This window comes from Papaver somniferum, unplaced genomic scaffold, assembly GCF_003573695.1.
Source record: "Papaver somniferum cultivar HN1 unplaced genomic scaffold, ASM357369v1 unplaced-scaffold_10, whole genome shotgun sequence".
NCBI classification, from domain to species: domain Eukaryota; kingdom Viridiplantae; phylum Streptophyta; class Magnoliopsida; order Ranunculales; family Papaveraceae; genus Papaver; species Papaver somniferum.
In genome coordinates, this window is record NW_020618825.1 from 5,635,654 (window position 1) to 5,655,526 (window position 19,873).

Consider the following 19,873-nt stretch of genomic DNA (forward strand, 5'->3'; position numbering starts at 1 on the left):
TGAAAGACTTAGTAGAATATGGAACGACATTCCGGTTGCTATATGGTGGTGTATATGGAAAGAGCGAAATGCAAGGACCTTCAATAACTAAAAGAAAACTTTGGCAAGACTCATTAGAAATATCAATTTACAAACTTTTTTTGGGGCTGAATCAAATACAAGAATGATATGGCTTACAACAAATATGGTGATTTCTTTATGGGATTCATTATACCGACCCCCGTAAATTCTTTGTGTTTCTTTATTTGGGTAGCCGAATCCCCTTTGGGTTCTCTTTTTTTTTGTTCGATTGTAATCATTGGGTTAAGGCACCTCACTTAAGTACCCTTTTCAATGAAAATTCTATTTGATCGATCAAAAAAAAAAACTTTGATACATCAATAAGAAAAAATTGTTGGATAAAAGCATGTAAACGGATCCATATGGTTGCGAATGAAGTACCATCAGTATTTGAATCCGAAAATTTCTTACATTTTCGGTTTGAATTCCGAACGGATAGATATTTTTGACTTTGAATTCGTATCGGAACTTTTATTTTTATATTGGATAATTTTCAAATCCAAAATCATAAGAAAATAAAATAATAAATTTTTGTATATTTTTAAGCTTCTCTTAAATATAGCCCACACATTTATTAACCATAACCCATTTAAATAAGTGTTTAAGCTAACCAAGCAGACCTTTATAATCATTCGGCATAGCTCACGAATTTACGTATAATTATTATTTATAGCCCATAGTAATAATATAATCATCAAATCCCTAAATCAACATCAACAAAAACAAAAAACAAAAAAAGATAAAAAAAAAGTTGATTATCTAATAAAATTTATGTAACATGTTTGACATAATTAATGTTTCTTTAAGAATAATCGACGCCCTCAATCAATTTTAGAAGTAAAAATATCATCTCATGGATTTTTGTTTTTATAGATTATTTTTGTGGAGTTCTAGGAGAATGGTCCTAGGAAAAGAATTAACACCTTAGTAAATTCCATTTCGATTGATGTTGTTGTAGAATTTTTTTTTAAAAATAACGATTAGAATATAAACCCCGATCGATTTTGATGTAATCATGATTAAGATTTTTTTTTAGAGGATATAAGAATTAAACTATTTTGTTTTGGAAAAAAGTAAGAATTAGGGTTTATATATAATTGCTCAATTTGTGAGAATATTAAAAAAGCGATTATTATTAATTCCATGTATGATTAAGAAAAAAAAATTAAGGTTTACTTTGATTTTGGAATCTAAGTTTAATTGTTAGCAAAAAAAAGTACAAATTAAGACTTATTTGGTTTTTCATTCTAACTTAAACTTTTTAAACTATCTTTAGTAAAAATGTGGGCTACATTTAAGAGAAACCTATTTTTATAACAAATTACCATCACGTAGTAAAAGTTAATTAGAATAAAAATATTTGTAAATAATTTTTTAATAACCATTTGCTTTTGCGAGCCGTAGTAGGAATAACCTCATACCAGTCGTGCCATTACTGTTGCTATTACTCGTAAATGTAAGAAGCTTTTCTAGAAATGCATAGCGCACGGCTATGGTTTTTGGGTCTTGGCTTTTTTCACTCTGGGTGAACTTTGTGATGATTTTATTGTCTTTTTAAAGAGGTTGGATAATTGTTTATCTAGTCACGATGCTAGTTCTCATATTGGCAACAATTTTTCAATTCATAAGGGTTGGAGCTCAGTTTGTAGTTATCATGTTTTTCTTTTAGCTCTTCTGATGATGACTAATTATCATTTTTCTTTTAGCTCTAGCAAGAAAGAAGAAGACGTGAATTTGGAGATGGGATACACATAGAAAAATAAAAAAATATGATACATGCATTTCTAAATTGTATATTTATGTTTGAATGCCAATACCTTCATTTTGGAATTCTTATTCCGTTGATTATATTCTCGGATAAATTAATCAGATACCAAAATCCGATTTTTTTTTCAAATAATATTAGGGGGCTCATTAATTTTCTACCAACAATACCCATGGACCACCTAATCACGTTCCAAGATAAAGACTTCCCGAATTGACATCTGACACTCGCAAGGGGCGATGGCTGCTCTCGGAGTATTAATGGATGACGGTGAATTGAGATTTCCAAACACAAAATTGGTAAAAAAGACCAAAATCAATAATTTCTGAGTGAAAAAGACATGTAAAATTTGATATTGTTTAAATGGACAAAATTTTAAAAATAGCCAGGATGTAAACAGTTTCATCCTGCCCATTTTCAAATATTTTTTCTTATTTTTAATTTACATCAGGATGCAACCAGTTTCATCCTCGCTCTTTTCTAAGTTTAAGCCAGGATGAATCCAGTTTCATTCTTCCTATTTTTTTTTGTGTCCATTTCACCCGTACTAAATTCTACTCGTCCATTTGAACCGTGTTTTAAAAATATTTGGACAAATGACCCATTTTTCGATTCCCAAATTAAAAGAAGTTGCGGCCAACAGTATCGTCCATAGATCAAAAAACAGAACTGTTGGAATCGGAGTCTCAAAATAAAGTAACCTTCCATAAGTATGGTTGCCATGGCAGTAAGTAAAATAAATAAAAAAGTGCAAAGAGAAAATAGGAGAACTTTAAAAATTTACTAAACGAAAACTCATACATTAATTTCAAGCTTATAAGGGATTATTCGAAACATGAAACATAAAAGAGACTTAACAGAAATTACATGAAAGACATGGTTACATTATAGAGATAAAGCTTTAAAACGGTAAAAGAGGAAGGTCACCAATTATATGAGCTTGTGCGAGACAAGGCCAGTTGGACGCACGATGATGGAGCCTAGGAGTCCAGATCTCTTAGTAGTTTGGCAAGCTGGTTGGCCATATCAAGGATCTCCTGAATCTTAGCACGATCCACCTGTAGGGATGGAGGAGGTGGGGGTGCAGTGGTTATCTTATCTTCCTCTGGTCTGGGTACTTTATAACCCTCAGGATCCAAGTCATAATTCCTAGCTTGTGTTTTGTATTCGGCCATAAGGGGGGTATCGTACAAACTTGGAATACCAGCTGGGAGAGCTGTGGAACGTTGTGATTCATGAGAAGCCTCAAGGGCAAGTGCAAAAGCTTTTCCTTGATTGTCATAAGTTTCTTGTGATGCCATGAGTAGATGGAGGTGCTCCACCTGAGCCTTAAGTACCGCATCAATCTCAGAAAGTGATGCATTGGCATCTTCCAATTTTTTCCTAGCCTCAGCCAGCTCTCTTTGGTCGGCCAGTATTCTGACTTCTTTTATCGAACTTGCAGTTCCAATACGCGTTTCCTCGGCAAGTACCTCCCGTCTTTCTTCGTCTTTTGGTTTAGCTGTGCGGGTCACGTTTATGAGTCTCTCATCAGAATCCAATGTATCCTTCCCAAGAACCCTGTGCAGGCATACTTGTCCGTTATACTTTTTTTTTTTGATCGATAAAGAAAAGATGTATTGATCAAAAAGAGAGGGTATAAAAGATTTATACTACCCTAAGCCTTGTCCGTTATAATTTAAGAGATTTGATATGAAGAATCATTCGTACTAATTGCAAAATGGATATACCTGTACTCAAAAACCACTTTGAAGATTTGGACGCCAAGTCTTTTATCAACCTTTGGGAGAGTTAGGTTGCAAGGACCTTACGGGTTTCCCGGTCATACAATGACCTGAATGTAACAGTTACAGGCTCCATTACGGTGGCCTGCCTTGTCTGTGGGTAATTTCCGGCATTCACCTTATTGAGTTGTGAACTATTCAGTGGTGCTACGGTCAGAGTCAGGTCCTCAATAGACACGTTAAGAAGCCCAGCCAAAGACGTAGAGAATGCAACACTCAGATCTTCCAAGTCTGGAACAGGTGAGAACGTCCCTCCTTTGCTGTTCTTGGCAATGCCACTAAGCACCTACAGAACCCAAGCAAACTTCAGATGATTGAACTTAATTAATTAAGTGAAATTATATTAAGGAGTAATCATTCGAAATCAAACTACCTCATGATCGCATGCACTACCAAAAGCGAAGGTGTATACAGGCACCTCGCTAACCGGAACAGTGATGGCCGGACTCTCGGAATCTTCTATTCCATCAGACATAAGCATAATAGCTACACTACGGTTTCTGGTGCGAGTTCGGTCATTCAGTATTTTTAAGGCCAATTTCAGGCCAGCTTCAGTGTTTGTGCTTGATTTGGCTACCAAATCATTGACTTGATCTGCGATCTCTGTTCGGGAATTTTCGGTTATCTGGCGCAGTGGGCATAACTTCTCGGCCTTTCTATTGAAAGTGACGACAGATAAACGATCAGTTCGACTTAGTTTCTGGACCAAGAATTGCATGGCAAGTTTCAGTTTTGCTAACTCGATACCCCTCATGCTACCGCTGATATCTAAGATGGTCACTAGATCCACGCCTAATCTGCCCTCGTCGGCTCCTACACCCTCAAGCTCCAGCAACACCTTAAATGGGGTCTGTTCCAATGGCGCCTCTTGCTTGTTAAATATTCTCGCCTCTGTTTTTCCGCCATCTAGTTCAATATCTGCTTCTTCCTCATCTGAAATAAGCCATGGAAATTCATTAATTTGATCAAGCGCTAGTAGCCTAGTACTAGTTTCATCAAGATAATTAAGAAATTCAACAGAGAAAAAAATAAAATAAGATACAAAAATAAACTAAACTGTAAGTACCTTCAGAATTCAATCTCAGTATTGGCTCATCATCATCGTGTGTCTCGTTTCTCATTCTGTTAAAAATAGCTGTTACTCCCTTGGTTATCTCAGTTTTCGCAAAGTCCATATAAGGAGTTATTGCTTTAACAAAAAGCTTGTGTTCTATGATTTGATCTCAGTTCCCTATTTATAGAGATATTGATAACAGCAGATATTTCTGACCTCTCACCCTTAGCCTTGTATGGGTTGAGTTGCTTGACTTGGCCTTGTAAAATGGATTAATTATGTTTACGGTTTAATTTTGGGTTAAAAACAGATATGCCTGTTTTTTTTTTAGGGTTACAACTGTAGGCCCGTTTTTTTGAAAGTTACAAATCTAGGCCGGTTTTGACCATTTTATTGAAAAAACGGCTAACGGTAGTTTTCCACCTTTTTGGCATTGTTAGTGCAGGGTAAAATATTTTTATGTCCCCATATCACTGAGTTTCAGAGTTACCTCAGTCTCAATCATTGAGTTAGACGAGTCATACAAAATCGAAGTCAGGCCAGTCAATCATCTTATTGGGCTGAATGACACATCACCAGAAAATGCAGGTTCAAGCTGAACAACAACCTAACCATGACTGCCAATTCATCCCGACTCTTCTTCATACAATGCCATTTATTAAACACAATATTCACTTTAATTTCTACTCAAATAACCCTGCACAAACAATATGAGGTTCTACCAGTTTACTTAACTTCAACTTCAATATGAGGTTCTACCAGTTTACAAAAATCGGGAAATTGACAAAACTAACGGAATTAGATGGAAACATGAATGAAGACCTAGATTTATAAAATTGAAAAAACCAAGCCTATCGTTGTCTTTGGGGTTGAAAAGAAGGCTTATAATCCTTTAATTTTTTACTTTCTCACTCCAATATTTTTATATGATTAAGATCTCTCACCCACCTTATGACTCTTGACAGTAAAACCAGGCTTTCAATTAATGACATAGTTATTAATCGAGTACTGTATTTTTAATGAGATTGGTGAAAGCCGAGTAAGAGAGAGCAGAGTACGTAACAATTAAATTACATTGTCGATGCAAGCTTTTTACCATGATGTAGTTTGGTTGCAACTTGGAACCCATTGTTACAAATGACAAGATTTTCCCGGCAACATGCAGTCCCGTAACCATTTAAGTCCCCACCGGCCACCACTAATCAAATTGCAAACGAAGACTAGTATCAGCTCCATTATTCAACAAAGACAAAATGGAAGGAATATAAATAGGACCTATATGGCTACCACGTAATAATGCAAAATCTCTTAAAGTCTCTCAAAATGCAAGGAAAAATTTCATTATTGGACGAGCTAAATTTTTAGGCTCCAATGTAAATACAAGACAACAAAGTCTAATTTATGGCATTCATAAATGATGTCTATATCATTTATTTTTTTTATTTTTTATTTTTATATGTCTATATCATATCACACGGCTTTATACATTACAAGACAAGGTTGAGCAGGGATGCAGTTGGCTTGAACTAATCCCGTGAAATATTCCTAAAGGAAATCAATAACATTATACTCTACCGTTAATTGGAATTAGGAATGGTTAAAATAGGCTAAATAGCTCTCGTTCTATTACACACTGGATATATTTCAGGATTTTCTTAAGCACACGTATTATTTTTGTAAACGTAATTCTCCATGACTGCTGTGGATCGATGAGAATAGGCTGACAAATGTGTACATACACTAGCTAGTAGCAAATTTATATATACCAAGTTAGGAGAATCCAATTCCAACTGCACTGGCTTTCCAATACATAAACTACGATATACCCATAGTGAGTCCACCGCCACCAATTTGCCCTCTTTTCCAACCCTAGCACAACCAAGGTCACCCTGCACAATTAGTGATAATATATAATTAATTAAGACAAACTATATACAAGCAGGTAATAAATGAATCCACATTTAGTAATCCGAAGTCTGTCAACACCGACATTGGGATTTTAAAACGACTACAATGTGCAAGCTTCCAACCAAAGACAGCAAATACTTATCATCATTGAAAGACGTACAGTGCCTATGTACCATATATGATGAAAGAAGGGTGACGTATGGGTTTTTTGGTATGCTGACGTAAGGTTGAGCAGGGATGCAGTTGCGTTGAACTAATCACTGGAGCGACCAAATCTCAGTACCAATATCACTGGATAGCAAGAATTATGTAAGAAAGACTAACACCCACACGGCGGCACTTCCCTCGGTGGATCCAAAACAATTAATAGCTAGGGCCAAGCTTTGAAAACTTAGGTTCTTCTCCATGTGGTTTACAGCGACACAACGCAGACATCACCTTTGTATAATACAGTGAATACAAACAAGACCTATTCATTGTCCCGAGTCGATGACATTTGATATGTATGTACACAGAGAGAGGGAGACTACTCTAGTGTTCACATGTACACAGTCATTGGTCGACATAGAAAATTGCCTTGATCAGTTTTCGTTTCCTTATTTCGAAGTTTACCTTCATTTCCTTGACAAACCTGTGAAATTATAGTCCGTCTCCCTCTATATCTTTCAGTAAAAATGTCAAAGATCCTTCATTGTTCGTATAAAACTGTATTTAACCACGGAGAATTAACAAATATTTCAAGCTCCTAAATCAGACACATGAACACACTTGCTAAGGACGCATCTCTAATTGTTTGGATTTAATACACTGGCTGACATCCTTCAGAAGCCCAACAAGCCTTTCGGCCTCATAAGGATGTGTATTGTATACCATATGATTTTTCATCCTTAGTTGCTTACAAACAGACCATCCTAAATTTGGTTTGCTTACGAAGAGACGAGTTAATCCCTGATTTTACTTTTTCTCTGCTCCTAGCATATATCATCAAACTTGCTTTTTAATAAACCGGAAACATATTAATAACTAAAGAAGGATTACATTTAAGCTGACTATGAGAAGGATAATTGGACAAGGTACAACTTTGTTTTTTGTTAGCCCATTTAGCCAACACATCCGCTTCACTATTTAGTGGTCTAGAAACATGACAAATGCTAGTCTCCCAGCCAAAAGAAGTTTTAACATCAGAAAGTATTGACTTGGATCTCCAATCCCAAGTAGAAGACTTTTTTTGCAGAAAAATAGTCATCCCTTCACAATCACTTTGAATTTCAGATCTTCAAGTTGTAGCTCTCGCGCCCACTCTACTGCTCCAGCTACTGCGATGGCCTCTGCACAGTCTACACTTGTGGTAAATCCTGAAAAATCTTTGATATCAACAATTCTATTATGAGACCAGTAAATAAGCCCCACTCCATAATGTCCCGAGGTAATCATCATAGGAACCATCGACATGCAAAATATTATGTGTGCACCTTGTTAGATCCTGGAGAGATCGACTAATTCGTGAACTCCCATTTTTCTGCTTAGTACCACTTGCTGTAACATCAATATCCCGTTCAACGAATGACCGATTAATCAGCTTCAGGCAATCTAGTGGGTTTGGTTTTATCTTGTCGAACAAAACTGTAGATATCAAAAACCATACTTGACATGTGGCGCCCAATGAAAGCCGGTGTAATATAACATTCCTAGGATAGAGTACATAGTATCTTACCTTAGTTAGCTTAATTCCTAAGCAAAGGATATACTTATAAACACAAAAACTAGATTTGGAGCTCCAAACTCATTAATGGAGTCTCGTGTAAACACAAAATATGATCGAACCATGTCAAATTTATGTGTCTCTTTTATATTTTTAGCACTTCAAATTATTATTTTAGTGTTCAAAGAAGCTAGATCTAGAAATTGTTGCATGGGTATGAAGGTGGAATGAGTCAAGAACAAGAGAATACAAGTTTGGGTGTATCTATGGATTTTCCGTAGTTACCAAAACAGAATTCCTATATTTCCAACTATGCCAGCATATGACACTAGAAGCTTAAGTATATTTCTGCCACAGATCGCTGAACCAAGAGTTAAACCAATTAAGAAAACCATTATCCAAAGAAGGACACTTCATATGGAGACCAAACCAAACAGCTCTGGTAAAAGGGCATTCAAAAAACAAGCGAGCAGAAGTTTCAGGATTATTATTGATACACAAAAGACAATATGTATCCACATGATGAAGAATACGACTTAATCTAGCATTAAGAGGCTACACATCAGCAACGATTTTCCAAACAAAATTTTTAATTCCGGGAATAGATTTAATCTTCCAAAGTTTCCGCCACATTAGATCTTGATTATTACCATTCACCCCAGACAAAATCCGACAAATAGATCTAGTAGAAAACTCACCATTCTTAGTACTAATGTCGGCGACTATCTATTTAAAACTCTCAAGCAAAGGCCAGATTTGCTTAGTTCCAGTTTCGTTTTTTGCGCTTTAGGGTTTTGTTGCGGTTTTCTGGTCTGATAATTTTTTATTTTGATGTTTTTGGTCCGCATGTTCCTCGAAAGTATAGTAGTCGATGCTGATGACTGCGGCGATGGGAGGTGGTTCTTTTGGAACTTTATGGCGATGAAAAAGACTGATGCAAGGTATAATGAAATCATCTTGAAAATGGTGTTTTGTGATTTTTCGTAGATTTTGTTTATTGCAGTTGTTTGCGATGCCTCCTATATTTATATTTGAGCATATGAAATTGGTAAATCTCAGTCTCTTTAGACTCTTCATATATGCTTTTTTTTTTCTTTTGATGCAATAGTATATGCATATATATTTTATCTCTTTATCGTAAAATAAACTAAGGGTTGGGTTCTAGCTTGCAGATTTTTTTTCTGATCCATGGCTTTGGTCGAGAAATCAGTTTAATTAGGTGACTTTCTTGCTTTCTTCCTTTTTACTTATTGTAAGTATTTTTTAGATAAAAATAACGGAATATCAAAATATTAAGCTCTACTGGATGCAATCGCCATCTTTCATCTGAAATGAGTTTAGGCGATTTTTTCTTCCTATTGTTTAGACAAAAGCAACGAAAATCATAACATTAAGCTGTACTGAATGCTTCAAGTTGTCGTGTTACTGCAATCGTCTTTCCTCCACTTTCCAGGACAGCTCAGAAGGATTTGAATTCTATTCCATGCACACATGTTTCAAGGTAATTAAAATCTTCTTTGGTATTGCTATATAGAAAAGGAAATACTGGATATTTACACCATGCTTGTTTACTCCTGACTCATCTGAGTCGTCTGGATCTGAATCATCTGGATCTGAGTGAAATCACCTGACTCATCTGAATCTGAGTCGATATGTTTGTTTTGAGTCAGATCTGACTCGTCTGACTCGGAAATAAGTGAGTCAGTGTTTTGGTCCCATGAGTCAGGGGTATTTTGTTACCTGACTCAAATGAGTCCGAGTCAGGGGTTATGTCTGAGTCAGAGGTCGAGTCAGATCTGACTCAAAATGGAAAACAAACGGTCTGACTGCTGACTCGGTCCGAGTCAGGGGTTGACTCAGATTCAGACGCCGAGTCAGCTGCAAACAAACAAGTTCTTAGAGAAGGAACTATAAATTTTCCTTTTCTTTTTCCTCTCATTGTTTTAATTAGAAAATCCATCTAATTGAATTTACCTTGCTGGTGTTGTATTCTGGTTCGATTCCCTTAAAACTTATATTGATTGATCCATTCTAGGTTGTTGATCTAGTTAAAGCTATAATGAAAATATAGTTGTTTTTTTTTTTGTAACCCCACATACATATTTTGAAGATTTATTACACTCTTTCTAAAGGGTTAACGTTACTTTCTCAATTGTGTGATCTTACTTATAGTGTTTCGTTGGTTCGCCAAGCCTGTGGAGTTTTGTGAAATAATTTGTTGAGATAGGTAAGGATAATTCATGTTCTCCATATTGGAAAAAAAAATACAAAGTAGATAAATTCTTTGGTTTGAGTGAGCTGCTTGGCATGATTCATTATGGTTGTTAAGGTAGTTTTGGTTAATCTGATTGAGTGGAGCTCTGGGTCTGGGTCTGGCACTTAGCTCTGATACCATGTTAAAGTCTGCGGACATCCAACTCAAAACCAATTGGAAATGAGTGGAGCGGCGTGGGACAATTTTCCTTTCGCAATGTTTTTTGCGTCAACTTTGGAAAGAGAACAAGGACGACTGATGAGATTAATTGACTTTTCAGTATGTTTGGCCTCTGCAGTTGAATGTGTAATCCATAATTCCATATTGAAGCCCCGGGCACCAGTGGAAAACTTGAAGAATGCGGTCCATATGTTTAGTCGATGAATAGAAAATTGGAAAACCCATATTGGATACTGCAAGCATTTACTTGATGCATAAGTTTTAATCCCTTACACATGGTTTGGGTGCTTATCATATTACCTTCGCCGATAAAATTGAAGTTGTGTGGCACTTGGCGCCGTGCTATGAAAATCACGATGATGTGTGATCAGTACTTAATATAACTTTTGAGTCTTGACACAAAATAGCATAGCATAAATTAGGAAATTGTTGGGAATAATTTGCATAAATATTGTGCTGCCATTTTCAGACTCTCTATTTTGTTGGGTTACAGTAGATGATGTGATTGTAAAATGTCAGGAGGAGGTTTTCTTTGATCCTCCCTAAATTATATTATTTTCCTTTATTGGTTTAGTCTGCATTGGAATATTGAACTGATTAAACTTGGTGTATATTGGTTTCTTTCAAATTTTATTTTTTTGTTATCGACAAAAAAAAAGAAAGAAAATTCCAGAGAAACTTATATATGCAGGTTTCGGATTGATTTTTGTTTCGCTCTGATCTGATCTGACAGAAAATGAGTATATAATCACTAAAACTCAATGAAGGTCTATCCCCATTATATATCCTTAAGTAGTTAAGTTGGAAAGTGACTTAATTAGTGTTTGAACTTTCTTACACTGCTCAAGGATACACTGCTTAAGGAAAAAGATATATTTAATGCTTCAATTTGTTTAGTGGTTTCTGATAAATATATGCAAGGGGTTCGTTCTTCTGGATAGATAACCAGGATGTTAAGTATAGAGTGTTTCTGAGAATGAAATGCTTATATACGGGTCACACGGTGTTGGTTAAAATTCAACATAGAAGTCACTAACAAGCTGGTTAGGACAAGATTAGGAAGTTGATGTAATCCTAAGGGAATTAGAAGTCATCTAGTTCTAAGAAAAGGAAAGACATGTAATAAGGTAATAGGACTAGGAAAAGGAATTCATAGTTCTATATATATGATCAACAAAGTTGTGGTTGATCATAGGAGCAAGATTAGAGCTTGTGTTTAGTTTTGAGAGATTTTCTAAACATCAATAAAAAGAGTAGTCTTTATACAAGCTAAGTTTCATCTTGAAGTTACCATTAATTGGTATCAGAGCTTGTTTCTGAGCCATGGAAAACGAAACCACCATTGTGGGTGCAAAACAGTTCACGCCACCATCAATACAAGTTCCAATCCTCAACGCCACAAACTACACAGTATGGGCCATGAGAATGAAGGTACTGATGAAAATCTACAAAGTTTGGGAAACAATTGATCCTGGTACATTGGACCCAGACAAAAACAATGTTGCCATTGGATTACTCTTTCAAGCAATACCAGAATGTCTTGTTCAACAAGTTGGTGAACAAGAAACTTCAAAGAAAATTTGGGATGCAATAAAGGCACGTAATCTCGGAGCTGATCGAGTTAAAGAAGCCCGTCTGCAAACCTTAATGTCTGAATTTTAAAGACTGAAGATGAAAGACACTGATACTATTGATAGCTTTGCAGGAAAGCTATCAAAGACAGCCTCAAAAGCTGCGTCACTTGGACAATCCATTGATGAAGATAAACTGGTAAAGAAGTTTCTCAATAGTTTACCAAGATCCAAGTATATTCATATCATAGCTTTTCTCGAACAAGTCTTAGATTTAAAGAAGACTAGTTATGAAGATATAATTGGAAGATTGAAAGCATATGAAGAGAGAATCCTTGATGAAGAAAACAATGGAGAAACTCAAGGAAAACTCTTGTACACAAACTCTTACCAACAAAACTCTGCGACAAGAGGAAGAGGTCGTGGAAGAGGTGGTAGAGTAAACAGAGGCCGAGGAAGGGGAGGAAGGTTTAACTCACAAGATAGAACAACAAGTCAGAATGATCAAAACCAAGGGAAAGAAAAGAAGGATAGATCAAACATTATTTTTTACAGATGTGATAAACCAGGACACTTCTCCTCTGTATGCCCTGAAAGAATACAAAAGATGGAAGAAGCAAACAAGAATGAAACAAGGGAAGCAGATACAGCTGTTTTCATGCACGAAGTTGTATTCTTAAACGAATGGAAACTAATACCAAAGAACTACGAATCAAAGGATGGAGAAGAAGGAATCTGGTATTTAGATAATGGATCCACCAATCACATGACTGGTAAGAGACACTACTTTTCTGAACTCAATGAGAAAATCAAAGGACAAGTGAAGTTTGGGGATGGATCTTCTGTAGAAATTGAAGGGAAATGATCAATTCTATTTCAGAGCAAGACCGGAGAACAGAAGCTTGTCACAAACATCTACTTCATCCCGAACTTACAAAGAAATATTCTAAGTTTAGGACAAGCTACAGAAGTTGGATGTGATGTTAGAATGCGACAAGATTATCTAACAGTTCATGACCCAAGTGGAAGACTTTTAGTTAGAGTCTCACGCTCACAGAATAGACTCTACAAGATAAGTCTCATGATTGGAAGGCCATTGTGTCTGAATATGAGACTGGAAGATCATACATGGAAGTGGCACGCCAGTTTAGGACACATAAGCTTTAGAACTTTAAAGGCAATGTCTCAGAACAAGATGGTTAGAGGACTACCACAGATAAATGATGAAGCAAAAATCTGTGAATCATGTTTAGTTGGGAAACAAACTCGTCAAGGTTTCCCAAAAGCAACAACATTCAGAGCCTCAAAGCCATTAGAGCTTCTTCATGTTGATTTATGTGGTCCTATTACACCACAAACCCTTGCAAATAACAAATACATATTTGTTATTATAGATGACTTCTCAATATATATGTGGTCTATTCTTATGAAAGAAAAGAGTGAAGCATTTGACAGATTCAAAGCTTTCATAAATCTGATAGAAAAAGAGTTAAAAGAGGAGGTCAAAATGCTTAGAACTGATAGAGGAGGAGAGTTCACTTCCGTAGAGTTCAACAAGTTCTGTGAGTCAAATGGAATCAAAAGGCAACTCACAGCACCATATACACCACAACAAAACGGAGTGGTGGAGAGGAGAAACAGGACTCTAATGGAGATTACAAGAAGTTCTTTAAAGGCTATGCAGGTACCTAATTATCTATGGGGACAAGCTGTACGACACTACACATACCTAATAAACAGGATACCTAAGAAATCTCTGAAAGACATGACTCCATATGAAAGTTTGCGAAAGAGAAAACCAAAAATAGATCATTTAAGAGTGTTTGGTTGCAAAGCATACGCAAAAGTTGATTCTGCAACTCTTAAGAAACTGGATGATCGATCTCAGACTCTTGTGAATCTAGGAATTGATCCTGGATCCAAAGCTTACAGATTATTCAATCCAACAACGAAAAGAGTGATAGTGAGTCGAGATGTGGTATTCGATGAAAAAGGAAACTGGAACTGGAAAGAAACGAATGATGGACCAAGTAGGGATCCAGGAATGTTTCACATGAGATGGGGTCAAGTAATTGATGAAGGCGAAGGACCCATAATCATCAATACCAATGGAAACAATGATGTTAATCAAAAAGAAGAAGAGAATAATGAAAACACTGAGAATAACGAAGAAGTAGAAGAAGAATAAGAAGAAGAAGAAAAGGAGATCGATGAAATAAATCAACCCATTCCAGTGAGAAAATCAACAAGACAGATACAAAAGCCACAGTATCTGGAGGATTATGTTCTTCAAGCTGCAGAAGAATGTGAGATTATGCTACTTTCTGTTAATGATGAACCAAGGAATTTTCAGGAAGCAAAGGTCTCGACTATATGGACACAAGCATGTAGAGAAGAAATTATTTCAATCAACAGAAACAAGACTTGGTTTCTAGTTGATAAGCCAGGTGGTGTAAAAGTGGTTGGTCTTAAGTGGGTCTTCAAAATAAAACGGAATGTTGATGGTACTGTCAACAAATATAAGGCAAGACTTGTAGCTAAGGGATACGTTCCAGAATCAGGCATAGACTTTGATGAAGTTTTCGCACCAGTTGCTAGACTAGAGACAATTCGTCTCTTAATAGCAGAAGCAGCATCAAACTCATGGGAAATTCACCACTTAGACGTTAAGACAGCATTCTTACATGGTGAATTGCGAGAAGATGTGTATGTTGAACAACCAGAAGGTTTTGAAGTAAAAGAACAAGAGCATAAGGTTTATAAGTTATCAAAAGCTCTATATGGTCTAAGACAAGCTCCTCAAGCCTGGAATACAAAGTTAGATCAAATCTTAAGAGAAATCAGATTTGTTAAGTGCTCTAAAGAAACATCAGTATACAGAAGAGAAGAAAATGGAACGCTTCTTGTGATTGCAGTCTATGTAGATGATCTATTTTTGACTGGCAACTCCCTTAAGGTGATCAATGAGTTCAAGAGAGAAATGTCATCAAAGTTTGAGATGTCAGACCTCGGAAAACTCACTTATTACCTTGGCATAGAAGTCCATCAAGGAATAGATGGGATTCAGATTAAACAAGAAGCTTATGCAAGGAGAATTCTGAAAGAAGCAGGACTTGAAACTTGTAATCCAACTAAGATACCAGTGGAGTTTGGACTTAAAGTTTCAAAGGCACAAGAAGAAGCTGAGATTGATCCAACGAGTTATAGCAGAAATGTTGGATTCCTTAGATACTTGTTACACACAAGACCAGATTTGGCTTTCTCTGTGGGAGTAGAAAGCCGTTATATGCAGAGTCCACACAAGTCTCATGGTGATGTAATAAAGCAAATATTGAGATATCTAAGAGGAACAATCAGTTATGGATTGAAGTATGGTCGAGGAGGATCAAAAGGAATTGTTGGGTATAGTGACAACAGTCATAATATTGACCAAGATGATGGAAAAGGTACAACTGGTCATATATTTTATCTAGGAGAAGCACCTATTACATGGTGTTCACAGAAGCAAGACACTGTAGCCCTCTCATCCCGTGAAGCTGAGTTTATGGCTGCAACAGAAACAGCTAAACAATCAATATGGCTTCAAGAACTGTTGGGTGAAATCAAAGGAAGAGAACCTGAAAAAGTTCTCATCAAGATTGATAATAAGTTTGCAATTTCACTCACTAAAAACCCAGTGTTTCATGCGAAGACGAAACACATTCACAAAAGGTATCATTTCATACGAGAATGTATCGAGAAGGAGATCATCAACGTTGAACACATACCAGGAACTGAGCAGAAAGCAGATATATTGACAAAGGCATTAGCTCGGATCAAGTTTGAAGAAATGAGACAATTGATTGGAGTACAAGATATGTCACGGGTAAGGTTGAAGCTTAACGGGGAGAATGTTGGTTAAACTTCAACATAGAAGTCACTAACAAGCTGGTTAGGACAAGATTAGGAAATTGATGTAATCCTAAGGGAATTAGAAGTCATCTAGTTCTAAGAAAAGGAAAGACATGTAATAAGATAATAGGACTAGGAAAAGGAATTCATAGTTCTATATATATATGATTACCAAAGTTGTGGTTGATCATAGGAGCAAAATTAGAGCTTGTGTTTAGTTTTGAGAGATTTTCTAAACATCAATAAAGAGAGTAGTCTTTATACAAGCTAAGTTTCATCTTGCGGTTGCCATTACACGGGTCATTCAGGGGTAGGAGCGTTTTGGGGCCAAATTGATTTCACTTATTGATTATCTTCCATACAGCAATACCAACAAAATGAATAGTCATGAAAGATACAATATGAAGCTGAGTTAGTAAATGAGACCACGTAAGAGAGTTTAATTGGGAAATTGACAGGAGAAGTCAAACAAGCATCTTATTGCATCATTTTGTCTCTGGCATTACAATAGACGGGTCAGTTTCAATCATTTCCCTTTACCAATAGACATGTTAGTTTCAATCACTTCCCTTTACCAGTAGCAGCATACAAACTCAAATCTACGTACGCTGAAAAGGGATCTTTCCACAAAATATCTTCTGATAATTATTTTAAGTTATCTTCTTAATCAAATCAAATCTATCGAAAAGGGATCTGCAAGTATAGTAATGCAGACCAACTCAATTACATGATGTTGAAAGTGTTAAAAGTCTTCTTTTCCGAACGATTTTTGAGCTATTCGTCAAGTTTAAACATTTTTATGTGTACAGTGCCTGAGGATAGTGACGGATGCATGGTCATACATGGTAGGCACGTGCAGAGAGTAGGAGGCCATTATGAGGTCTTTTTCGTGTTGTTCTTATAAAAATGGCCGCAACTTTGTATTTGGTGCTCCCAAAATAATACATAAGATAACAATGACTGATTTTTTTATTTTATTTTTTTGCTGTTATTATGCTGCCATAACCAATTACAGTAATTTTTATCAAGTGGCGTTGGTATTGGACTCAATATACTCACCGTGTTAAGAGATTCGCCAGTTAGCATTGGATCGGATGGTCGACTTATGCACTTACCTGTTAAATGTGGTGAATCCAGTTTGAAAAATGAAAAGAATCAACATTGGTTTGTTTTATATTTGGTAAGATACGTCTTTCTCCCAATTTCCCTTTCACTAAAGTATCCTAGAGGACACGACTTTAGCAAGCATCCCAAGCATCCATTTGAAGAGTTTTCTTTGATTACAGGTGAGCACGAGAGATATTCATGGTAAGAAAGCTTCAAGGGTCACAAAACCATATCTTAGACACTAAGACACTCATCTATTATTGAACTAGCCCGTGCATTTGCACGGGCATAAAAAGACCTTTTATGTTATATATATTGGTGCCTTTGGTGCTTACCAGCAAAAGGCAGCCTTAGTATAGGTAATTACGCATTTGCAGATATGCTTACGGTGCTACAGAGATTATAGTGGTTTGAGATAAATAGTTTCATTTCAGTTGCTTAGTGATGCTTGGCAGGGTCATTTTACATGGCACGTGGGCTACAATAAAGCAAGCCCATACTTTCTCCCCTTTAATATCACTTTTATGCTGGATGTTCAGATAGAAATTAAGGTAGTAAAGTTAATTACCTATATTGGTATCCATATATTTATGTCCAGATAGGCAACTAGGGCCGAGATGCTCCAACAACAACAAAAAGAAAAGCAAGGGTGAGATGCTTATACTATACATGAAGAAAAGCCAAGAGTGTAAGTGATAATTTTGCTTAAAAAGCCAGATGTAATAAATAATGTTTTTTCGGTTAATTTTACCTGGTGTCATTAGGGGCGATCCTGAAAGAATTAGGGGTAACATAATAAGATAAAATAGGTTGAAAATACTTATATGTCCCTTCATAATCGGTAGTTTAGTTGTTTTTTTTATCTACCGAGTGAAAATTTGAACTTGGGGCCACTACCACAATCAGTAGATAAATAACATCATGAAACTACCGATCGTGCAAATAGAGAAATTCAAAATTTTATTGGTTTTTGAAAATTTCGAATTTAGGAAAACTACCACAATCGGTAGATAAATGAACATCACTAGACTAGCTACCGATTGTACAATCGGTAGATAATAAACATCACTAGACCACCGATTGTGCAAATAGAGAAATTGAAAATTCCATTGGTTTTTGAAAATTTTGAATTTAGGGTAACTACCACAATCGGTAGATAATTAACATAATTAGACTACCGATTGTATAATCGGTAGAAAATAAACATCACCAAACTACCTATTGTGCAAATAGAGAAATTGAAAATTCCATTGGTTTTTGAAAATTTCGAATTTAGGGCAACTTCCACAATCGACAGATAATTAACATCACTAGACTACCGATTGTACAATCGGTAGATAATAAACATCACTAAACTACCGATTGTGCAAATAGAGAAATTGAAAATTCCATTGGTTTTTGAAAATTTCGAATTTAGGGAAACTACCCCAATCGGTAGATAATTAACATAACAAAATTACCATTTTAACTACCGATTATAATTTTCGTAACACGAACCAACGTACATCAATATAAAATACCGATTGTAGTATTGTCTACCGATTATAGAGGGTAAAATTGCTATTTCGAAAACTCAGAGATAAGGGATAGCTTAGATTTACGCTTGGGTGACCTTTTTTGTCTTTTTGTGTCGTCCCTAATTCTTTCAGGGGTATCAATGTTTTTTCAGTTAGTTTTATATCTTAGTGAACAGAAAAGAGAAGAAGAAAAAAAAACGCACGGATATGAGAAAATAAGTTTAGATAAATGAATATTTCTCGCGGATGTAGTGGATGATAGTTTATTAGCACCCTTCATAAAACTAAAAAAACTTCTTTTGTGCTACTGGTTTATGTTGATTCGAATATTCTAACTATATTTATATGGTTTTGTTTCTTAAATAGTGACTAAATACAATGTCAGTATTACCAATTCGGACATACAAGAAAATATATTCAAAATATTCAAGGTCGAAAATCTAAAAGGAAAGATATTTACCTGGTTGAATCAAAATAAAAGAACAAAGTGACTTAAAAGAATTAAAAGGACAAGATGAGTTATCAGGTAGTTGATACATGCAATTTGAAGAACATAAGTATCAACTACAACATTGTTCACTGCATATATATAATCATATGTACACATGAATAAACTCCTTATATAACTCACCTTACATATTCGTAGGCATGGGCACATGTTGGTTTGTGTGTTACAATTCTCGGATAAACATTCATACATATACACCAACTGAATTTATATGTAATTAATTAATGATGTAAGAGATATTAGGTTGCATTATGCAGATAACTTTTTATTTTATTCCCAATTTGTATACAATTGGATTTTATTTTATAACTTATTTTGCTATCTCATTTTATAATTTATTTTACTATCTCTGTATTAACTCCAAATACACTTTGTATATAACTGGGTTTTATTTTATAACTTATTTTGCTATCTAATTTTGTAACTTATTTTATTATCTCTATATTAATTCCAAATTATTTTATATTTCAAGAAATTTACTAAGATCTGTGTATATAAAGGAAAAACATAAGAAAATCAGCACGGGAGGAATTTGTCACAAAGGAAAATGAAAAAGGTTTTTTTTCTTTTTT

General features: G+C 35.6%; 1 protein-coding gene across 1 annotated transcript; it reads right to left on the reverse strand.

Annotated features, from left to right (window-relative positions):
* Window positions 1–2,805: 2,805 nt before the first annotated feature.
* On the reverse strand, window positions 2,806–4,784 carry LOC113326217. The gene is made up of 4 exons (XM_026573985.1): window positions 4,676–4,784; window positions 3,983–4,542; window positions 3,660–3,895; window positions 2,806–3,385 (listed from the first exon to the last, which is right to left on the reverse strand). The coding sequence occupies exons 1-4, from the start codon at window positions 4,782–4,784 to the stop codon at window positions 2,806–2,808; spliced, it is 1,485 nt and encodes a 494-aa protein (XP_026429770.1).
* Between the last annotated feature and the right edge of the window lie 15,089 nt (window positions 4,785–19,873).